At 43.3% G+C, this 20,876-nt stretch overlaps 1 protein-coding gene across 4 annotated transcripts in view; it reads right to left on the reverse strand.

Annotated features, from left to right (window-relative positions):
* Positions 1–20,876, reverse strand: part of MAEA (macrophage erythroblast attacher, E3 ubiquitin ligase) — a 71,013-nt gene that overhangs the window by 18,389 nt on the left and 31,748 nt on the right. Inside the window, exons 2-4 of one of the 4 annotated variants that reach the window (XM_083440891.1) lie at positions 12,635–12,734; positions 3,145–3,327; positions 836–1,039 (exon numbers count right to left, since the gene is read on the reverse strand). In XM_083440891.1, coding sequence (XP_083297017.1) covers positions 836–1,039; positions 3,145–3,327; positions 12,635–12,703 — 456 coding nt within the window. In that variant the 5' untranslated portion in view covers positions 12,704–12,734. Of the gene's footprint in view, positions 1–835; positions 1,040–3,144; positions 3,328–5,346; positions 5,459–12,634; positions 13,124–20,876 lie in introns of those variants that run through there. The other 3 variants (XM_083440892.1, XM_083440893.1, XM_083440894.1) reach the window with 3 other exon arrangements.

Here is a 20,876-nt window from a genome sequence, read left to right on the forward strand (position 1 = left end):
TACACACTTAAGAAAGCTGGGTTTACTTTTTTAAAAATAATTAAAAAAGGAAAAAAATGAGCCTTTCAAAACTGCAGATTCTTTTTGGTTTCTTAGAATTCCCAATGCCCAAATAAGAAGCTGCTACTATTTTATATCTGATATACATAGTCAGATACAGCATCGGTACTTAAAATGGTATATGAAAATACTTTCTGAACTGCAGTTTCAAGCTGCAAGCCAGGAAAATGTTCAATTTCTCTCCAGTATAAAACCTTCCTGTACTTGGAAACTGAAGGACAGAGAGGAATACGCAAGCTTAGTACTCTCTTTGATATGCTGTAGTCTTCCATTTGTTGGTTATGTTTGGTTTTTGAAAGCTGATCCCGTCAGGCATAGGGTCAAATACGGAGTGAAGAATGGGGGAAGAGAAGAGGCATGATCGCAGGATTGCAGAGTTGGAAGCGACCCTGTGGGACATCTAGTCCAACCCCCAGCAATACAGGAATAACACAAGGCAGTGAACATAGAGAGTTTGCTTCCGCCTTGTGGCTTACCATGCTTTACCATGCCTGACCCCAACAGAAAGCTGCCTCCATAACACCACCCCCTCCCCCAAAATCAGGATCTAGTCTCCCAGCCTTAAAGACTCAGTAGGCACCCCAGCACTGAATGATTGCCTTCGAGGTCTCCACGACAACCTTTCCTTTCTCAAGGAAAGTGATGTCTTCCAGATAAGCAGTAGTAATAACAATCTAATAACTGAAAGTAGCCAAGGGGGGAGCAGATAGCTATCTAGATTCCAGACAGTACCAAATAAAGCAGCCTTTTGTACTTCATCACAGCAAATACCAACCTCAATACCACTTTGCCTGGCCAGCTTTACAGCTGTATTGTAATAGCCACATCGCAAGAGATGCTCCACCATCATACGATCCATGCGTTTTTTCTTCCACATGTTAGCAGCAGCTGGTTGGTCACTGCTGTGCTCCTTGAGATGCTCAATCCTGCGCTTGCATAGCTTTGCACTCTCGTCTTCAGCCTGGATTGATTCCACTGCCTATATCAAGAAACCCATAATTCAGTCAGAAGTTACATTGAACAGGTCTGTACTCCACATTTCACATTTTCTACCATGTAAATGTAGAATAATATATACAACCTACTAAGAAATACAACATCCTCACCCCACCCTGGCAACCGTTAGAATTCCTGCTCCATGATTGCAGTCATCGGATTTTTGTCTATCACATGACAGTGTATGTTTTGACTCCACAGAGTGGGAAGTGACGGAGACGGATGTTTGTGTTACTGTGTTCCGTGAAGTGGGACTATTGTCCTTTGTTCTTTTTCTCTTTGCTGTCTGATGCTAGAGAGAGAGGGAGCCATGTTGCAGTGCTCCGTGTGTGTTTATATGTAAATAAAGTAGATTAGCCAAAATGCTGAGTTGTTGAGGTCTGTTACGCAAGCTGCGAAGACTCTACGGATCCCTAAGTGGGCCGATGTCTGTTGGCATTGGTCGCTGTGATGTTCGGGCTGAAGAAAGCTTTTGAAGCTCCCGAACGATCGACCGGGAGGGAGAGAACATGCCAGTCGGGCATGTGTCTATGCCAGGGTCCTACTCGAGAGTAAAACGAGCTCCTGACAGCAACAGTCAAGTCACAGTATTAATACATAGCTGAAACATATACTATTCTACCCAGGACTATGGGACACACAAAAACAGCCATTATTACCATTTACCACTTATTTGTTAACATCCTTGTAATTAAAGGAGATACTGGAGGAATCAACTGTCATACCATGAACGTGCAACTGTTTAACAAAGGAAGCTGAGGCTTCTGACAAAGGGCAGAACATGACTTTTCAGTAACACACGGTGCTTATTTTGCAGTCATCATACACGTATAGTTAAAATATTGGGGGGGACCAGAACCTCGTGAAATGTTCCCATCAAAAATGTATAACCCCAATCCAATACAAAGATAGACACAATTCACTTAAACCAATGGGCTTAACTACAGCCACAATTGTGCTGAATTATGGTCCAGAACCTGTGCAACACTATGTACAGTCGACTCACAATGTGCACACATTTAACTTGCACGACTGCAACTTCAGTGCTTGGTGGCCAACCAGCTGATATCACACAAATTAAGCACGTGGAAGGCAGCGAGCTTCAAAGCTCCCAGGCTTGCATACTGGGTTCTGGGAAGGCATCACATGGTAAGCAGGCAGAAGAGCTTAAAATCTTAAAAGCTCTCCACCTTGCTGGGGTGGGGGTAAGCAAAGCCAATACATGATTTTGGTTTTATGTGCAAAAAGGATTTGCATTTTCCCAACCTGGTTTACTCCTTATTTTTTCTGCATAATGTTACTTCTACACTGAGCTCCTTGTTAGGTCATTTGGGGGCTGAAGAATACAGTGGTGCCCCGCAAGACGAATGCCTCGCAAGACGGAAAACCCGCAAGACGAAAGGGTTTTCTGTTTGCAGAGGCGCTTCGCAAGACGAATTTCCCTATGGGCTTGCTTCGCAAGACGAAAATTGACAAAAATTCTTGCGATTTTTTTTCGCTCCAAAACCCCTTTTTCTGAAGTGCTAAGCTGCTAAAAGCATTTTAGCAGCAAAACCACTAATCCCTTAAGCCTTAAAAAGCCGTTTTTAGCCCTTAAAATGTCAATAGCGCTAATAGCGCTAATCTGCTAATGGGCTTGCTTCGCAAGACGAAAAAACCGCAAGACGAAAAGACTCGCGGAACGGATTCTTTTCGTCTTGCGAGGCACCACTGTATTAACCTTTTTAAACAAACATTTAGAAGTTAAGTTTTCATCAAAAACAAATCTGTAGCTTCCTAGACCTTTTAAAAGATGCCAACTCTTAGTAAGTCCTTGTGTTTTGGATGTAATCTCTTTCTTGGCATAGCTCCTAAAGAACGTAAGAGTAGCCTGCAGGATCAGGCCAATGGCCCCTCTAATCCACCATCCTGTTCTCACAGTGGCCAACCAGACGTCTTATCCACCCATGGTTCCCAGCAACTGGCATTCAGAAGCTTTGCTGCTTCTGACTGTAGAGGCAGAGCACAGCCATTGTAGCTTGTAGCAACTGAGAGCCCTCTCCTTCTCCATGAATTTGTCTAAACCTCTTTTAAAGCCACCCAACTTACCTTTCTTTTCAGAACACTGAGTTTTTCAACTACTCCATCAAGGAGACTAACCACAGAATCCACAGCTGGGCAGCTGCTCAGCGTCTTCTCCAACTCTGCTACAACCATAGTTACGTGGCTAGTCTCTCGGTCAATGTTTTTCTGAGCAGCTCGGAAACGTTTGTTCAGCGTTTCGTATGGCACCTTGAAGAAGAAGAAAACAGGATTTACATCAAAACTCTCGTGCTTTCTATTTCTATTTAGGAAGACAGGAAGCATCCTTCTACTGAGTCACACCATTGGCCCGCTGAGCTCATTACACCAGCCTTTGCCCAATGTACAGCACATACTCCAAGCTGGAGAAGCCTGGTCTCCACTGATGGACAACAACTTTCCATAGATTTGAAGGTGTGTTTTCCAGTCCTACTTGAAGATGTTTACTGTATCTTATGTGGAAAACTCTCAATAATTTTTTTAAAATAATATATTTTTAAAATACCCAGTTGGCTCTCCCTCCATAAAGGTGTTCTAATCTGTATCTCTAGCTGCAGGTCTCACTCAGTATGTCAAAGTACTTAAAGCACTCAGGCGTTTGATATGTTCTATGTAGTATCCTTTGCTGGATTAGTCTTGATCAAGTATCTAATGAAGCAGATATAAATGTCTGTAAAGCCAGAAGCTGCAATCTGAGTCTAATTTTTGTGTTCCACTTACTTCTGATAGAGTCTAAATTAGGTGTTTATATTCCTCAGCATACCAAATGCTAACATTTATGAAGACTTCTTGTGAAAACCACAGTGCAGGCCTCCTGCAACACGTCAAGTGGGTCTACCACAGTGAGCACACATCTGGACCAGATTTTGCCTCAAGATTTTGCTATGCTGCCTCGGGGGCAGGAATTGAATTCCTCCCAAAAGGCTACAATGCTACAAATGCTTTAAATTTATTGCTTTCACTCAGAATTTAGGGGAGATTTAGAATAACTTTATATAACATCCACAGGAATGGTTTGCTTGCTAGTTATACATGAGATGCCCCAAATGATGAGACGGGCATGAGCATAAGAGTCAAAATGAAGTTGGACCACAATCAACATCTAGGCTTGTACAGCAGCTTTTGTAGGAGCATATTGTGCAGGGCACCTTAAATGCTTACGAGCCTAGAGCTACTTAGCAGGGATACTAAAAATAGAGACTAGGTAGATAAGACATAGGTATTGCCCTTATGACCCAAACATGATATATTAGAACAAAAGAGACAAAAGATGTGATAATTTTATCAGAATTTGGAATCCTCTTATTTAATAGTGTTTGAAAATACATTCAGTGCTCTTTATTCAAAGTTTTGATTCAAATTATAGGTAACTGCAACTATAAAACCACAATTAAACAGTAATTTTTTTACATTTAATATATTTACATTTAATATATCTTTTAAATGTATGCATTGATAGAAAACTAATAAACTTCCCCTCCATTCATATTTGAAAAACAATACAGACCATTCTTTCTTTATTTGCTTCCTGAAATCCAACACACTCTAAAGAATTCTTTGTATTTATTTGTCTTGACCTTGTCGCTCAATAATCCCAGCCTTCAGAAATTTGTCTGGCTGAAGAGCAGTATGAACTACGCAAACTATTATGCTAGTACAGAAGTGCCAGCAAATACCTTTTCCCCCAACTGTTATAAAACAGTTGCCTGTAGGTATAACACAGCAGACATAAGAAACCTAACCCCTTCCTCCTTATGCTGGTCTACGGCCGCAATAAAGTGTTGTCGTTGTTGTAACCAAGTATTTGCCTATATAATCAACTTTTAGCCAGATTTTTGAATAGTGCTTCAGATAAGCACCATTATATATCGAGGAGGAAATGGGATGGGATGGCACAGAGAAGCCATGTCCCTCCAGGGCATCAGCTGGCCACCTACTTATGGTGGCTGTGCATTCGACCTCTGCGTGAAAGGAAGCCTACACATGTACAATGTTGTCACAGAGTTCCCCCCCCCTTCATAGACACAAGGGCATGGGAGAGGGGAATGGCTAGTGGGAGCATGAAGAATGGCTTATGAGCACAGTCTCACTATTCCTCATATGTTCACCCACTGCACAAGGTCACCCATCTAAATATCCCTATTATTCTTTTCAGAGTGGATTAAAATACCATAATACCACTGCTGAGCAAAAAATGGGAGAGAGGATTTTCAGTTCCTCGACACAAACCTATAAGCTGTTCCAACTGTCTTACATCCACCTTAGTGCAAATCCCAGAGGATTCAAAAACACTCCACACGCCAAGACAACCAACAGCAAGTAGCACCCTCTCTGTTTTCCCAGTACAATGATTTTTGCATCACAATGCAACTGTTTCATATAAATGGGTGTAGCTGAGCCTCTCTCTATCTGCTGTTAAGACCTCAAACAGGCTGGGCAGAACCTGTGCACCCTTAAAATGCTTCTGTCAACTTGAGTAGAGGTTAAACTACAGGGAGCCCACTGAGAAGCATATGAAATCTGAAGGCAGCGGGATCTGGAGAACAGAGAGAATGGACTATGCTGCCATGGAAAAGGAGATAACAGGATCACACAATGAATAGGATCAGCCCTGCAAGCTGTTTTAGTTATTTATCTAATGTAATTTTTTCTTAACCACCCTTCATCAGAGAATTATATTGCAGGGCACACAGTGTTCGAAACTCCCATTGTTCTAGGTGCGTTTTGCGACAGGGAATTTCATAAACGTGAGCAGTTTCTGAGCTCTGGGCGCAGTACTGCGCCTAAGATTTCAGATTAAAATTGCCACTGTGACTCAGAAGTAAATCCCAACAAAGTTCAATGGGGCTTCCTCCCAAGTAAAACGTGCATGGATTGGGAACCTGAACAATTTCTTTTCTTTTAAACCCAACATGCTTTGTTTAGGTTTTAGTTGCCTTGTTTAATGTACTTTTAATGTATGGTGTGCTTTTAATTTGAAATATACTAGCCAGTTAGTTATGATGGTCTAAGTAGTGCATGTTAAAGTGTTATCTACCTCAGTCACATAAAGGTAAAGGTAAAGGGACCCCTGACCATTAGGTCCAGTCGTGACCGACTCTGGAGTTGTGGCACGCATTTCACTTTATTGGCCAAGGGAGCCGGCGTACAGCTTCCAGGTCATGTGGCCAGCATGGCTAAGCTGCTTCTGGCGAACCAGAGCAGCGCACGGAAACGCTGTTTACCTTCCCACTGGAGTGGTACCTATTTATCTACTTGCACTTTGACATGCTTTCAAACTGCTAGGTTGGCAGGAGCTGGGACCGAGCAACGGGAGCTCACCCCGTTGTGGGGATTCGAACCGCCGATCTTCTGATCAGCAAGTCCTAGGCTCTGTGGTTTAACCCACAGCGCCACCCGCGTCCCTACCTCAGTCACATAGTGATGCTTAAAATCAAAACAAATTTTGGAGTGGGATCGTTGAAAGGCCCTGAAGTCTTAGGTTTGCGAACTGGACACTCAAGGGGGTGTCTATGCCATTAGTTGCACAGGCCTTTAATATGTGTTAATTGTGGTGCCAAAAAGATATGTTTATATGCAGTGCTTTTTTTGGGGGGGGGGGGAACGTGGGGAACGCATACCCCTAAACATTTTATGAATCTAAGTTTGGCCTCATTGAGGGGCAGTATTTCAATATGAGTGGGAAAATTATGAGTATCCCTAAACATTTTTTAAGGAAAAAAAAGCACTGTTTATATGAAGGAAAGGGTGTGGGGGGAGAATCGAGGGCTTCTCTGCAGAGTGGAAGGAAAGGAGGGCCTTTTTCTGCCTCCCCACTTCCAGCCACTCTCTTAAGACTGCAGAAGGGACCCCCTTAAGAATATGGCGGGGGGGTGGGGGTGGCAGGGGAAGCATAACTTTGTTTTTGAAGTCTTCAGATGAAGACTAGACCATGTGAAAAACGAACATAGTATTTTAGCTGCAGTTCATTCATTTTCAGCTTTGTATTCTTGTTATAAAAAAGGGTGCCTAGACATTCCATTATTGCACCCATAACCTAGGTTTAATGTGCCATTCAGCTCCTAGCTTTCCTATCTCAGTTTCTAACACTGAGTGCACAGTATGAATAAAAATATTCACACAACATATGAATACAATTAGTAAAGTGCAGAGGATTCCTGCCATAAGGATGGACATTAACAGTTCAAACAGTTTTAAAATATTGACATTATAGGAACAAAGATTTAAAAAAATAAAATGATATACACACCCTGAATAAATTTGCTAGCTGTTACTGCTAAATTTCATTTTTAAAAAGCATAACAAATGTTATTACCTTTTTATTCAGCCATTCTCCAAGAAGTTCAGAACAACATACATAGTTGTCTGAGTGATTTTATACTAACAGTATGGTGAGAATGAGAACATGACTGCCCCAACATTACCTAATGAGTTTATTGTCAAACAAGGATTCGAATTTGGGTCTCCTAGACTTGGTTCATTCAACTATACAAGGGAATGAAAATCTGTGGCTCTCAGGATGCTGCTCAACAACATCTGGAGGGCCACAGATGATCCACCCATGAACACATCTTTGCCACTGATAATGTAACGGGAGTGGGGAGGAGATGAACAAGGCAATTGATTACTCAACTTCCAACAACTGGGTGAGATGGGAATCAGATAAAACAACCTAACATCTGGATGGGGCGGTGCCACTCCAGAGCAGTACTACACAGTTGATGGGATATAGGCAGCACTAATTTAATTGTATTTCATTATTTTATATGTAAGCTGGCTTCCAGAGCTTACATGTAAAAGACACGCTTGATCAAATAAATGTAGATCCAGCATTCTACCCATAAACCTGCACCAAAAGACCCACTCATGAAGCAAAACATCTGGTAATAAAACTGAATTTCCTTTGATTAATCTTTTTTTACATAGAAAAACCAAAAAATGGCATCACAAATATTGCCATTATCAAAGATAAAGTAAAACCTATACATAAAATAAGCAAGAAAGGGAAATCTACAAAGACAATAAAATCAGTGCTATATACGGTATGTAAGTAAATAAAATTACAGACCAAGTATGACTAATGCTCCAAGCATTCATGCCACTTCTATCAAGAAGAGAGATTGCTGGGTACCAGCTTGGGGGAGTGCAATGACCTACAATGTTTTGCTTCCCTCCACACAACTGGTTTGGCAGAAGGGAACGGTATTGTATTCCTTTCATTGCTTTCTTCAAACACTAGGCATGATTGTCCACCACCATTTTCTTAATTTCTGCTCCAGACAGACAGATCAAACTAAGTTTCTAGACATATGTAACATTTTTAAATTTCAATATATCATTACCACTAAACCTTTTTATATTTTATACACTGTTGAGCACTTCACTTGTTTCACACAATACTCTTGAGATTCTGGAACATACTGCAGCATGTCATCAACTGAGATCACTATAGGAACCTAAGGAGCATTGATGAACGTACTAGAACTGTATTAGTCAAGTAACTGACAACACAGATGAAAAACCAGGAAAGATGTAAAATGAACCGAGTTCCTTTATGTGTGGACCATTCAAAGAAAATGCCCAAAGCGGAGATGTTTCAAGTGCTGCTTGCTGGATGGACCATGAAAAGAATACTGCTTTGCTTTCTGCCTACTTACTCCTCCTTGCCCTTTCCTACCTAACCGCAAAGTATAATTAACAAGAATTACCTATTGTCTGATTATTTTATGATGTTTGTTGCCTTATTTTAATGCTGGAAACCATTTTGTGATTTCATTTTATTTGCAAAACTAAAAAAGCAACGCATCAGTGGAAATATGTATGTGTGTGTGTATACACACACACACACATATATACACTCAGCAATCCCATTGTGCTTTGTTTTTACTTCTGAATAGTTTTGTATAATATAGCACAGTACTGATGGGAGGTTTTGCTTCTGCACATGAGTTTGGCAAACCGCTCTGAGCTGAAGCATTCCTTCCTCACCCACCCTAGAATGTTTAGTTCACATTGAGTTCATGAAACATCGTACCCTGACCTGTTCTTAATGCATGGTTGACCACATCTATGAATGCGATAGTTATGCCCTTTTAAGTTTTGCTATATCTAGTAATAACTAGTAGGTTTTCATACCTGTCCAATTCTGTGTTCCCTTTCCCAACCTTTAATCTATTGATGATTAATGCCTATATGCAACTCTTGCATATGATTTGTGTTAACCAATCAGCAACAAGCACATATGTGGCAATGCTGTAATATTCAATAAAAGGGACTCTCCGAGACATGCTCGAGAGATGCCTCCCATATGACACTTGTCTGTCATTTATTTCAACCCAACACAGTACTGTAAATAAATAAATGGTGGTATTCATCAGTAGAAAATCTGAACCATATAAACAGCAATTCTAACAGTAACCAATGATAACCACCAAGTAAGCAGGTCTGAATAGTTCAGAGTTCATTTCCTTAAATGTAAACAGCAGCTTAAACCAGGGCAGTCCAACAAACTGTCCAAGGGCTGCATGCAGCTTTTGGCAACATTTGGCACATGTCCCAGAGCCCTCGTGCGGCCTTCCCAAAGCCAGGTAAGCAAGGCTCTGGGCTTTGGGCAAGAGGTGAGAGGACTCTAGGACACTGTTAGAGCCCTCTCACCTCCTTCCCAAGCCTAATTAGCTGTTTCCCAGCTTTGGGAATAAGTTGGAAGAGCTCTAGGACACGTTTCCTTCCAAAGATCCCACACCTTGCTTAGCTAGCTTTGGGAAAGCACCATGAGGGCTTGCAGGGAGGTTATCAAATTTTGGCCTCAGTCCTCCCCCCCACCCTTGCATATGACAAGGCCCATGGGTTCTATGTTGAAGTACGCTTGCAGCCAACTTGGCTTGAAAAGTTGGGTCACCATTAAACTGTTCTCACTAATCCAACACTGCAATAACTGAAAAAAGTGTATTAATTCTGATGTTTAATTCATTAGCTGGAATAGACAACTAAAAATCCTTAATAAAAGGGGTATTTTAGAAAAGCCTTATACAAACAAATAAGTGTACCTGGTTTTAAATTGACTTCACTCAACATTCATAACCCCACTACGAAATAAAAACACATGTCCTCTGAAGCTATAATACAATGACCAATATCTTTAAAATAGACTGTAGTTCTTCAATTTCCCTTCTGTTCCTAATGGACATGGAAGTTTGTAAAGCTCAAGCAGGAGATCATGTTGATTCAGCAATATGTTTTAAAAAAGAGAAAAGGTGCAGAAGAATGGGAAAGCATACTGAAGATGTTATCAATACATGAGAAGTTCAAAGAGCAAAATGAGGCTTGTTTTTTTCCAGTCAATTGTGCAATTTTTACTACACATACCTAAGAGATGAGAGGCCTTTCCAGTTTTCATTTTCTATCACTAATCATGACGGAATTATTTCCATCCCAGCTATAAGGCTCCTATATACAATTTGATTTACTCACCTTATGACTATACTATGACTCAAGCCAACATACTTTTGACATCACTATTGTGTACTAGGAAGAGCTACACCTTTTATTAATAGCTCTCTTCCATTAAAATGTTTGTACCTTGTTATCAAGATCCTCCGTTTAGGCTTTAAGATAAAAGGCCATGCCAATGAATCATTTGCCTCTTTTCTGCATCAGTTTAGTTCTAAGGAGCTTTCCCCAGATAGCCCTTGGCCTCCCTTGCTGTATATCAACACAAGAAACATGGAAGCAAACTTTTTATTTCCCCCCTCTAATTTATATTTATTCTTATTGTAGTCTGTCCATGCCTCTATGGAACCCTCAAGATTATTCCAAGCATTAGCTGGTCAAAAATAAAGTCTTTGGAAACAAGGTGCTCATTGAGCAGGTGGTTACACTTGGATTTTGGAATTTTCCATGATCTGATTTCCAGCTGCATTGTTACTGAAGCAGTATTCATCATCCTGGTGTAGGCAAATAGAAGTCCTATTAATGCTTCTGGACCTCCTGGTAGTTTTTGGCAACCATCAAACATGGTATCCTGCTCAATGTTTAAAGTGAGGAGTAGGGGTACTACATCTACATCAGCAATGGGGACCCTGTAACCCTCCATATGTTGAGGATTTAACTTCTAGCAAGCATGTCCTATGGTAAGGAACATCAGGAACCGTGGTCCAACACTGGATGGCCATATGTTCCTCCTAATTGTAATGAAAGCACTGAAAGTCATCTTGGGATTTGGGGGCCAGACTCATCAGTGCTCTAATGACACCATATCCAACTCTTTGTTAACTCAGATGATGCTGTGAAAATTTTAAATGGATATTCAAACCTCGGTTGTCGAACGTAAGCCTTGTTCAGCAACCAAGGCACGGCTTCCAATTGGTTGCAGAAGCTTCCTGCACTCAAGTGGAAGTCGTGTCGGATGTTTTGTGTGTGTGGTTTGTTTTTTTTAAGATAACCTAGCAAGATAAATACCATGAATAGCAAAGACAAGGCTGCATGGGTGAAGCCTCTCACCACATCACATACACACACAAAATGAAGATTAAGTCTCTCACCATATGTGTGTGTGTATCGTGGGGGTGGGGTGTCCAGTCGTGGACGACTCTGGGGTTGCGGCGCTCATCTCGCTTTATTGGCCGAGGGAGCCGGCGTACAGCTTCCGGGTCATTTGGCCAGCATGACTTAGCCACTTCTGGCCAACCAGAGCAGCACACGGAAATCCGTTTACCTTCCCGCCAGAGCGGTACCTATTGATCTACTTTCACTTTGACATGCTTTCGAACTGCTAGGTTGGCAGGAGCTGGGACGGAGCAACGGGAGCTCACCCCGTCACGGGGATTCGAACCGCCGACCTTCTGATCGGCAAGTCCTAGGCTCTGTGGTTTAACCCACAGCGCCACCCGCGTCCCTTGTGTGTGTATATACATACACACATATACACTGTATATATACACACATATATACATATATACTTATATAAGTATATACATATATATATATATATATATACACACACACATATATACATATTTTGTGTGCATATATATATATATATGTTGGGTTGAAATAAGGGACAGACGAGTTGTGGGTGTTCATCTGGGAGGCCACGTTGGGGCCCGATATATATATATATATACACATAAATACATATATATATACACACACATATATACATGTATATAGTGTGCATATATATATATACATATATATATATGTACACACACACACATTGTATATTATATATATGTGTGTGTGTGTATAGTGTATATATTTATACATATATTCACACATGCATATGTAAATACATACACACACACATACACGATAACAAGAGAGGCGTCTCTCGTTCTCTGCCCCCCCCTTTCCCCCGCTCCTCTCGGGAGCGCCTCGGAGGCCCCCGCCGCTTTAGTGCGAAATGCCGGGAGGCGTCTCCCCCCCCCCGCCAGGCAAGGAACGGAGGCCTGGGAGTAAGCGGGGCCTCGGCGCCTTCTGGCCTCCGGAGGGGCCTCGCCGGGGAGAGCGGCCCACCCACCTTGAGCGTGGGGTACTCCTGCACCTTCAGAGTCATCGAGAGCTGAGCGGCCGACTCCTGCACCGCCATCTTGGACCGAGCACCAAACGCCGCCGCCGCCGCCGCCACGGCGCCGCCTCCGCCTCCGCCCGCGCTGCTCCTTCTCCTCACAGAATCCTGAGGGAGCCTTCGGTACCCCCTCGCGAAATGCACCCTGGGAGAGAAAGCGCTTCCGCCTCTCCCCCCCCCCCGGCCTTCGGATGACAGACGAGTCCAGCCCAAGGGCCCTCACTCGCTTCCTTCCTTCCTTCCGCTCCCCCCCTTTTTTTTCTTCAAAGCAGGATGGTTCGTGCCATTAGCGCGACGGGCTGACGCAGGGAAGCAAGGCAGCCAATCAGAGCGCTCCTCTGACACCCGTTCTTCTCTTCTCTTGTCCCTCTCTCTCTCTGTTTGCGATGTTTTTCGCTTTCCGAGCAGGAATCTGTAAAAGCAGGTTGGGTTGGGGAGGAAGTGACGGGATGGGAGGGGCTTGACGAATCGAGGCGAGGCTTCGGGTTCGACCTGATTGACATCTTCCGGTCGCTGCGCGCCGTCGGCCAATCCAAGCCGACGGTGGGCGGGACTATATAGACGTGGAGTCTGAGGCGGCGCTTTCGAGTTCAGTTTGGCGGCGGCCGCTCAGCGAGCGAGGCGGCTGCCTCGATGGTCTCCTTCGTCGAGCAGCAAGGACAGCGGGCCTGGTTTGTTCCACAATTGTTTCTTCCGGTTGGAGCGACGGGAGTGTTTCTGAGCGTGTACAGAGTTGTTTTCTTTCTAGGCTGGGCGAGGGGAGAGTTTCTCTGTGTGTTTAATGGCCTTAATGGGTTTATTAAACTTACATACTGCTTTCTCATAATGATTGGTGTGTGTGTGTGTGTGTGTGTAAAATGAAGTCAAATGTTTTATACGGAGGTTTTTTTAAAAAATATTTTATTAAAACCTTGTCATAGTTCAGTAAGATGAAAGAAACAAATCGAAATAAAATGAAATGAAAACACAGAGAAAGAAGAAACAGCGAAGGGAAGAAAAGAGGAAAAATAAAAAGGACTTCTGATTTTCTGTCTATTGGTTACATAAATGAAATTGTTCCAAATGCTCACTTTAGAATGATATCCAACAGATCTACTTTCTGTTAGGCAATATTTGCCCAGTCTTCCAACCCAAATGACTCAGATTAGTTCATTTTTCTTTTTACACAAAAAATCCAAAAGGGGGTTCTCTATCGTTATTAATACATTTCAACAGTGGTTTTTCTGTAATCAAAATTAATTAATTTGTATACTGCCCTATAGACCTGTAGTTCTCAGCGTGATTGCAACATAAAATCACAACATAAAAACACAAAATGCATAATATCAAGAGCCCACTGTGAGTGTATATTAAAATAAGATTCCACAATTCTCTTATTATTTATTCATTAATTTGAATCCAGTGCCCTATGTTCAATTCCCATTTTCTGTTGCATTTCCTGTGGTTTTCCATCCTGTTTTTTTAAATCCCTTCCATTTATGTTCCATTTCCCTTCCCCTAAAAAGTGCCAGAGGTTTGATAGCTCTTTCTTCTGAATTCACTCCACGTCGTGCACGGAGTCCTTTCTCACTCAACTCTATCTCTGCCAGATCAGTATATCTCTGCCACTCTCCATCCATGGCTTCTTTCCACCTCTGCAACATCACAACTCTCATTTCTCGAAGCACCTGTGTGAAGGACTTTTCCATTTCACCCACTGTTGCCTCCAACTCTACCATTTCATGTTCCTGTTCTGGCAATCCTTTATCCATATTGAGCTTTGAAGTCTTTGTGTCCTCTTTTCACCTTCATCCAGGCCTGGGAGATGGATCACAGCTTGTCTGCCTACTTGGCCACTGGCAGGTGGCCTGTGATCTCTGCCCCTGGCTTCACTCTGGTCCTCATCCGCCCCATGGGTTTACTTATGTAACATAGAGTTAAAGTTGTAGTGATTACTTTATTTTCCAAGTAAACACACTGATCAGTGGTCAAGTTTGCTGACAGGGCTTAACAAGCAAGTGTTGGCAGGTGAGTTTGTCGTACATTGTCAGGAAGTCCAGCATGCATCAGCGGGAATATGTTGCGTGTAATTACTTGTTTATGGGAGACGGGTGGCACTGTGGGTTAAACCACAGAGCCTAGGGCTTGCCAATCAGAAGGTCGGAGGTTCGAATCCTGCGACGGGGTGAGCTCCTGTTGCGCGGTCCCTGCTCCTGCCAACCTAGCAGTTCGAAAGCATGTCGAAGTGCAAGTAGATAAATAGGTACCGCTCCGGCGGGAAGGTAAACAGTGTTTCTGTGCGCTGCTCTGGTTCGCCAGAAGGGACTTAGTCATGCTGGCCACATGACCCAAAAGCTTTACGCCTGCTCCCTCGGCCAATAAAGCGAGATGAGCGCCGCAATCCCAGAGTCGGTCACGACTGGACCTAATGGTCAGGGGTCCCTTTACCTTTACCTTTAATGAATTGTTTACAATATAATACTATAAATAGGCAACACACAACACACTAATTTAGATTGTTGTTGAATTGTGTGACAAGCAGTTAACAGTAGTGCAAGCGCAATAAATTTTAATAAATTAATTCCTATTTGATACCTTCTATCTTTACGGATTACAAATTGTATTATTGTTGTTTCAATAAACTAGCAATTTACGCTTGAGTATTTTTATACATTTTCTTACACATCTACCATATCCTTCCCCCGAGACACATCCTAACTATGGAAAGCTCTGCAGAACAAAATATATTACAGTGTGGTCCCATCTCATGTGAGGGTTCTGCTCCAGAAGCAGTACGTACGTATTTGCAAAACCACACATAGCCAAAAACTGCTGGCTCTCAAGGGAGGGAACCACAACCCCGTGTCTCCACTTCCCTCACTCCTCCATGCACAGTAGCAGCATTGAGAGGACCATGGCTGATTGATTTTCCTCTTTTCTGAGTTGCCACAACAAGGAGAAGAGAACGGGGTGGCAACCAGCCTTCCACAGCTGCGAGATGAGCAGGGAAGCAGTGCAAGGCAGACCGAGGGGAAAAGAAATCTGGCTCCCTTGGCTGCAGTAGGGACGAGAGAAGTGAGCAGAAGCTACAGCTCCACTGCAGATCCATGGTGTAAAGCTCAATGCCAAGGAAAGGAAAGCAAGTTATGGGGCCTCAAACATCCAGATCAGGTCTGCAGACCACACTGGAGCACACTGACAAGGCTATCCAGATAACGGGCAGTAGGGGCACCGCCTGGCTAAACCCTCACCACCCATGCAAGGAAAATACTAAAGCCCCTGAAGGCTGAACAGGAGGCAGAGCAGCTCATGAGCACAGCTCTGTCAACAGTACTGACCTTGAAACAGGACGTCCGACAGGTCCCTGGCTCGTGGGTGCACAGGCAGCAGCTGAGAGGCTGGCTTGATGTCACCTTTTGCCAGCAGCACAACCCCCACTGCCGCCTCAAAGGGTATGTATTTCACAGAGACCATTTCCTGTGCAACCCTGTCCCCTTTAGGGAAGGAAAGAGTATGGATGAGGTGTATTCCCCGGGCAGGAGGGAGGAAAAGGGTCCAGAGATGCTCTCCTATCCAGGTAAGGAGCCTGGCTTCTGTCCCTTATACATGGGGCACCAGGAGGGCAGCAAACACGGCCCTGCTTTAATAGTGGGAACAACATTCCCTAGGCAGTCTTGATACATCCACATGACCATGCACTGTCTTATTACATTTGAATAATTTAGTAATATTGATTTCTGCTTTCAGTAAGCAAAAGCAGCTGCATATTAACTATCTGCATCTGTAAGAACAGAGACTGAAAAGCATCGATGACAAATGCAAATATTCAAATATTTCCAAACTGGAGTTCCGGGCATTCAAGTTGCAATGGCATTGTTATGTGTGGAAACAATATAATAACAATGAAATCATTTTCTTGATAGCTTATTTGTTCTAATAATGTGGTAAGACATTGAATAGATGGCACTCTATTAGGAAGAGTACGAGTTTATAATTAGGCTGTGCGTTCTCATGTTGCCCAAGATAGGATAGTTGCTTCATATTTAGTTAAAATGTACTAATAGCCCACTTCTGGAGAAAATATTGTCTTGTTTAGCATATCTAGGACATTATTTTGATTTCCCAACATAAACATAGTGATTGTTTTAAAAAGAGCACCAGGCTGTTTATACTGGCCAAATCTGACAATATAATTGATGTTTCACATTTATAGCTTGGTATTTTGGGCTCATTTTGGTAGGGACGTGGGTGGCGCTGTGGGTTAAACCACAGAGCCTAGGACTTGCTGATTGAAAGGTTGGTGGTTCGAATCCCCGCAGCGGGGTGAGCTCCCGTTGCTCGGTCCCTGCTCCTGCCAACCTAGCAGTTCGAAAGCACCCCTAAGTGCAAGTAGATAAATAGGGACCGCATTCTAGTGGGAAGATAAACGGTGTTTCCGTGTGCGGCGCTGGTGCTGGCTCGCCAGATGCAGCTTCATCACGCTGGCCACGTGACCCGGAAGTGTCTTCGGACAGTGCCGGCTCCCGGCCTCATGAGCGCGCAACCCTAGAGTCAGTCACGACTGGCCCTGACGGGCAGGGGTACCTTTACCTTTACCTGTTTTGGGCTCAATAAATCATCTTCTTCTCTGAAGTCTCTCAGCCCCACTCACCTCACAGAGTGTTTGTTGTGGGGGGAGGAAGGGAAAGGAGAATGTTAGCCGCTTTGAGACTCCTGAAGGGGAGTGAAAGGCGGGATATCAAATCCAAACTCTTCTTCTTCTTCTTCTTCTTCTTCAAAATGTTGCCGGTAAGATTGGGAAAATGAGAAACAGAACCTGAAATTGATAGTTTTATCTATCTCTCTCTGTGCCCAGGTTCCTGACTGGGCACAATTCAAAGTTTTCTGCCTTCTTGGCAATGTGCTAGAATCCTTGGCTAAGGAGCGGAACCACTTGTTGTGCTAAGGTGATGCCAACCTCTAAGTTTTGATTACTTCGATCACCTGCCTTTCTGTGCCTTCCATTAACTGTGTAATGCTTGCTGTCCTTAGATTAGCAATTTCCATATGCAGCCCACCAATCTCAACATTAAAGGCTTTGGAAATAATCCTCCTCTGAGTTCTTGTTCTTTTGCAACTGGCAGCCAGGACTTGAACTCAGAACTTGAGATCCTGCCCATACATGGACCTCCCCTTGCTTTCTCAACCAAACCTGGAGTTTTTTATCCTGATTTTGGGGAGCGGGGAGTGCTTGACCAAGTAACAACTATGAGCTGGTTGTTCCTCTAATATCCAGCAGATGGTGCTGGCATAACATAACTCAGGTGACTTAGTTTTTTAAAAGGGCAGGCTCCGCCTTCTTTCAAAATCCACAAACCCCAAAGACTCTGTTTTCCTAGAATATAAAGGTTAAGCTGTTGTCAGTGGGAAAAACCCAGCTGAAAGCTTCAGCTGTCAGTGCAGATTAAAAATGTCTAAAATCTAGGCTACGTGAGGTAAAGTGCAAGGTAGGGCACAAACCTATAGGGTAACTGGCACTTTTAAAAGTGTGCTCTTGCCAGTAAATAAAACAGAAATGAAGTAAAAGCTTTTCAGTAGCATTTCTAAGAGTGCTGACCATCCAGGTGTCCCTGTTTTCCAGAGACAGTCCCAGATTTACAGAAGCCACCCCAGTTTCTGATTTGATCCCAGAATGTCCCGCTTTCCCCTATTTTCATCAGAGTTTGGTTTTTCTCGATGTTGGAGGGTGTGGAGTTAGAAGACAGCCCTGTATAGGGAAGTTTTTTTCATGTGTAATGTTTTATTATGTTTTTTAAATATGTTGGAAGCCACCCAGAGTGGCTGCGACAACCCAGTCAGATGGGTGGGGTATAAATAATAAAGTTGTTGAATAGGATATCCCTATTCAAGTGGACACTGAGGTCCAGTGCCGAGGGCCTTCTGGCAGTTCCCTCGCTGCGAGAAGCCAAGTTACAGGGAACCAGGCAGAGGGCCTTCTCGGTAGTGGCACCCGCCCTGTGGAACGCCCTCCCACCATATGTCAAAGAGAAAAATAACTACCAAACTTTTAGAAGACATCTAAAGGCGGCCCTGTTTAGGGAAGCTTTTAATGTTTAATAGGTTATTGTATTTTAGTGTTTGTTGGAAGGCCCCCAGAGTGGCCAGATGGACGGGGTATAAATAATAAATTATTATTGTTGTTGTTGTTGTTGTTGTTATTTTCATCGGAGAAAAGTTGGAGGGTATGTGAGTGTATAAAACAGGACTCTCAGGAAGAAAAGCAAGCTGATTGAATTTGAGCCACGCCTCCTGGCTCAAATTGGCTCCTACAGAAGCTAGGGTGGACTAGCCAGGCATAGAAATTTGGAGGCAGCTGCACCGAGAGCTAGGAGGAGCCCCAGCTGACAGAGCTTCTTGGCACCAGCTGACAATGCGTAAAGCGGGGTAAGCAGTTGTGCGAGTTTGGTGGCAGGGCAAGGAGGTCAGGGCATCCCACTCTGCCCCTTCTTTCTTTGACATCGAGAAAAACCAAACCCTCAATAAAGTCAGTTATACTACAAAAACAATCGTGCAGGTAGAAAGCCAGCAGGGGTGTGGGGACTTTCCAGTGTTTTGCATTGTCAGTCACCAGTTGAACTATCACCTTTTTGGCAAACTCCACAGCTGTGCTTAAGAGACAGCGAGTGGCACACTCTCCGGGAACAAGCTTGTTTGCTTGGGGGCTTGGCACTGTCAGATTCACGTATAAGCTAAAGAAGCTATAGCTTAGGGCCCCACTCTCTTGGGGGCCCCCCAAAAAATTAAAGGTAAAAAATCCTGGATGCACATTTCCAAAATGTAAGATAAAAAACAAATAAAATAAAACCTACATACAGCAACAGTGTTTTGTGTTGCGTAGGCTCCTATGATGTAAGTAATGGGCCCCACCTGCTAGCCTGCTCCCTAAAATATCACTGGTTTGCTCATTTCTATATATAGGGTGCCTACATTCTGCATGTGCAGATGGTTTTACAATACGATAATCTTTATTGTCATTGTCCCGTACAGAACAACGAAATTGAAAAATCTACCTAAGACATTCAAAACCCAACAAGCTTGCTATCCCAGCTATCCCAACCTGGTTAGCCCCCTAAAAACTCTGATACCCCATTTTTAAATACAATATACTTCCATACAGACTCCTTACAATGCGTTTAAAACCAAAATTGCATTTGGGTTTCTCAGGCTGCTAGTCCTAGTCTTTATAACACTGTACAGCGGTGCCTCGCAAGACGAAATTAATTCGTTCCGCAAGTCTCTTCGTCTAGCGGTTTTTTCGTCTTGCGAAGCAACCCTATTAGCGGATTAGCGGCTATTAGCGGCTATTAAAGGTTTAAGGGATTAGCAGATTAGCTGCTAAAAGGCTATTAGTGGTTTAGCGGCTTAGAAAAAGGGAGTGGGGAGCGGAAAAAAATCTCAAGACTCACAAGACATTTTCATCTTGTGAAGCAAGCCCATAGGGAAATTCGTCCTGCGAAGCGCATCGAAAAACGGAAAACCCTTTCGTCTAGCGGGTTTTCCATCTTGCGAGGCATTCGTCTTGCGGGGTACCACTGTACCTTCTTCCAGAAGGCAGAAGCTAATAGCTATTAGGTCCATAAATTACCATATAGCATATTTTCAACACAAAAAACAGCCACAATTTGTTGTTGACAAAGGACAGCTGGACATATAAAGGGTCCCCATTACCTTCAGTAGCTTAGGGCCTCATCAAACTTAAATCTGGCCCTGGGGCTTGGTGCCAAACCTGGGAAAGCTAACACAGGTGTTGAGAAGGCAGGTGATCAACCCCCACCTGCCTGATGCACCCCACCGACTGCCAATGAAGATGGGGAGGTTGACTTCCATATTCCTGACAGCTTCTTCTCTCCCCCCCCCCAAAAAAAAAATCAGTACAGAGTAGGCTTAGTAATTTTACACACAAATTATTCCTACATTATTTTTTTGAAGTTGTTTGGGCATAAACAGACATTGAGACTTCTGTTGTGAAGGCCTCCAGCATTTTAAAGCAAATATGGTGCTGGATTTTTCAAAATACCATGATCAAATAAACAATATGGTATGTTGGAGGACGACAACAAGGTGTTGACGGATGAGGAGGATGAGGAGTTAGCAGATGTTCATGGCACTTTTGGCAGGAGAGAGATAGAAAGAAGAACAAATTATTACTCAGGCTTCGTGGTAACAGAGACCCTAT

The sequence above is a fragment of the Podarcis tiliguerta genome (genome assembly GCF_965153285.1).
Source record: "Podarcis tiliguerta genome assembly, chromosome: 5".
Classification (NCBI taxonomy): Eukaryota; Metazoa; Chordata; class Lepidosauria; order Squamata; family Lacertidae; genus Podarcis; species Podarcis tiliguerta.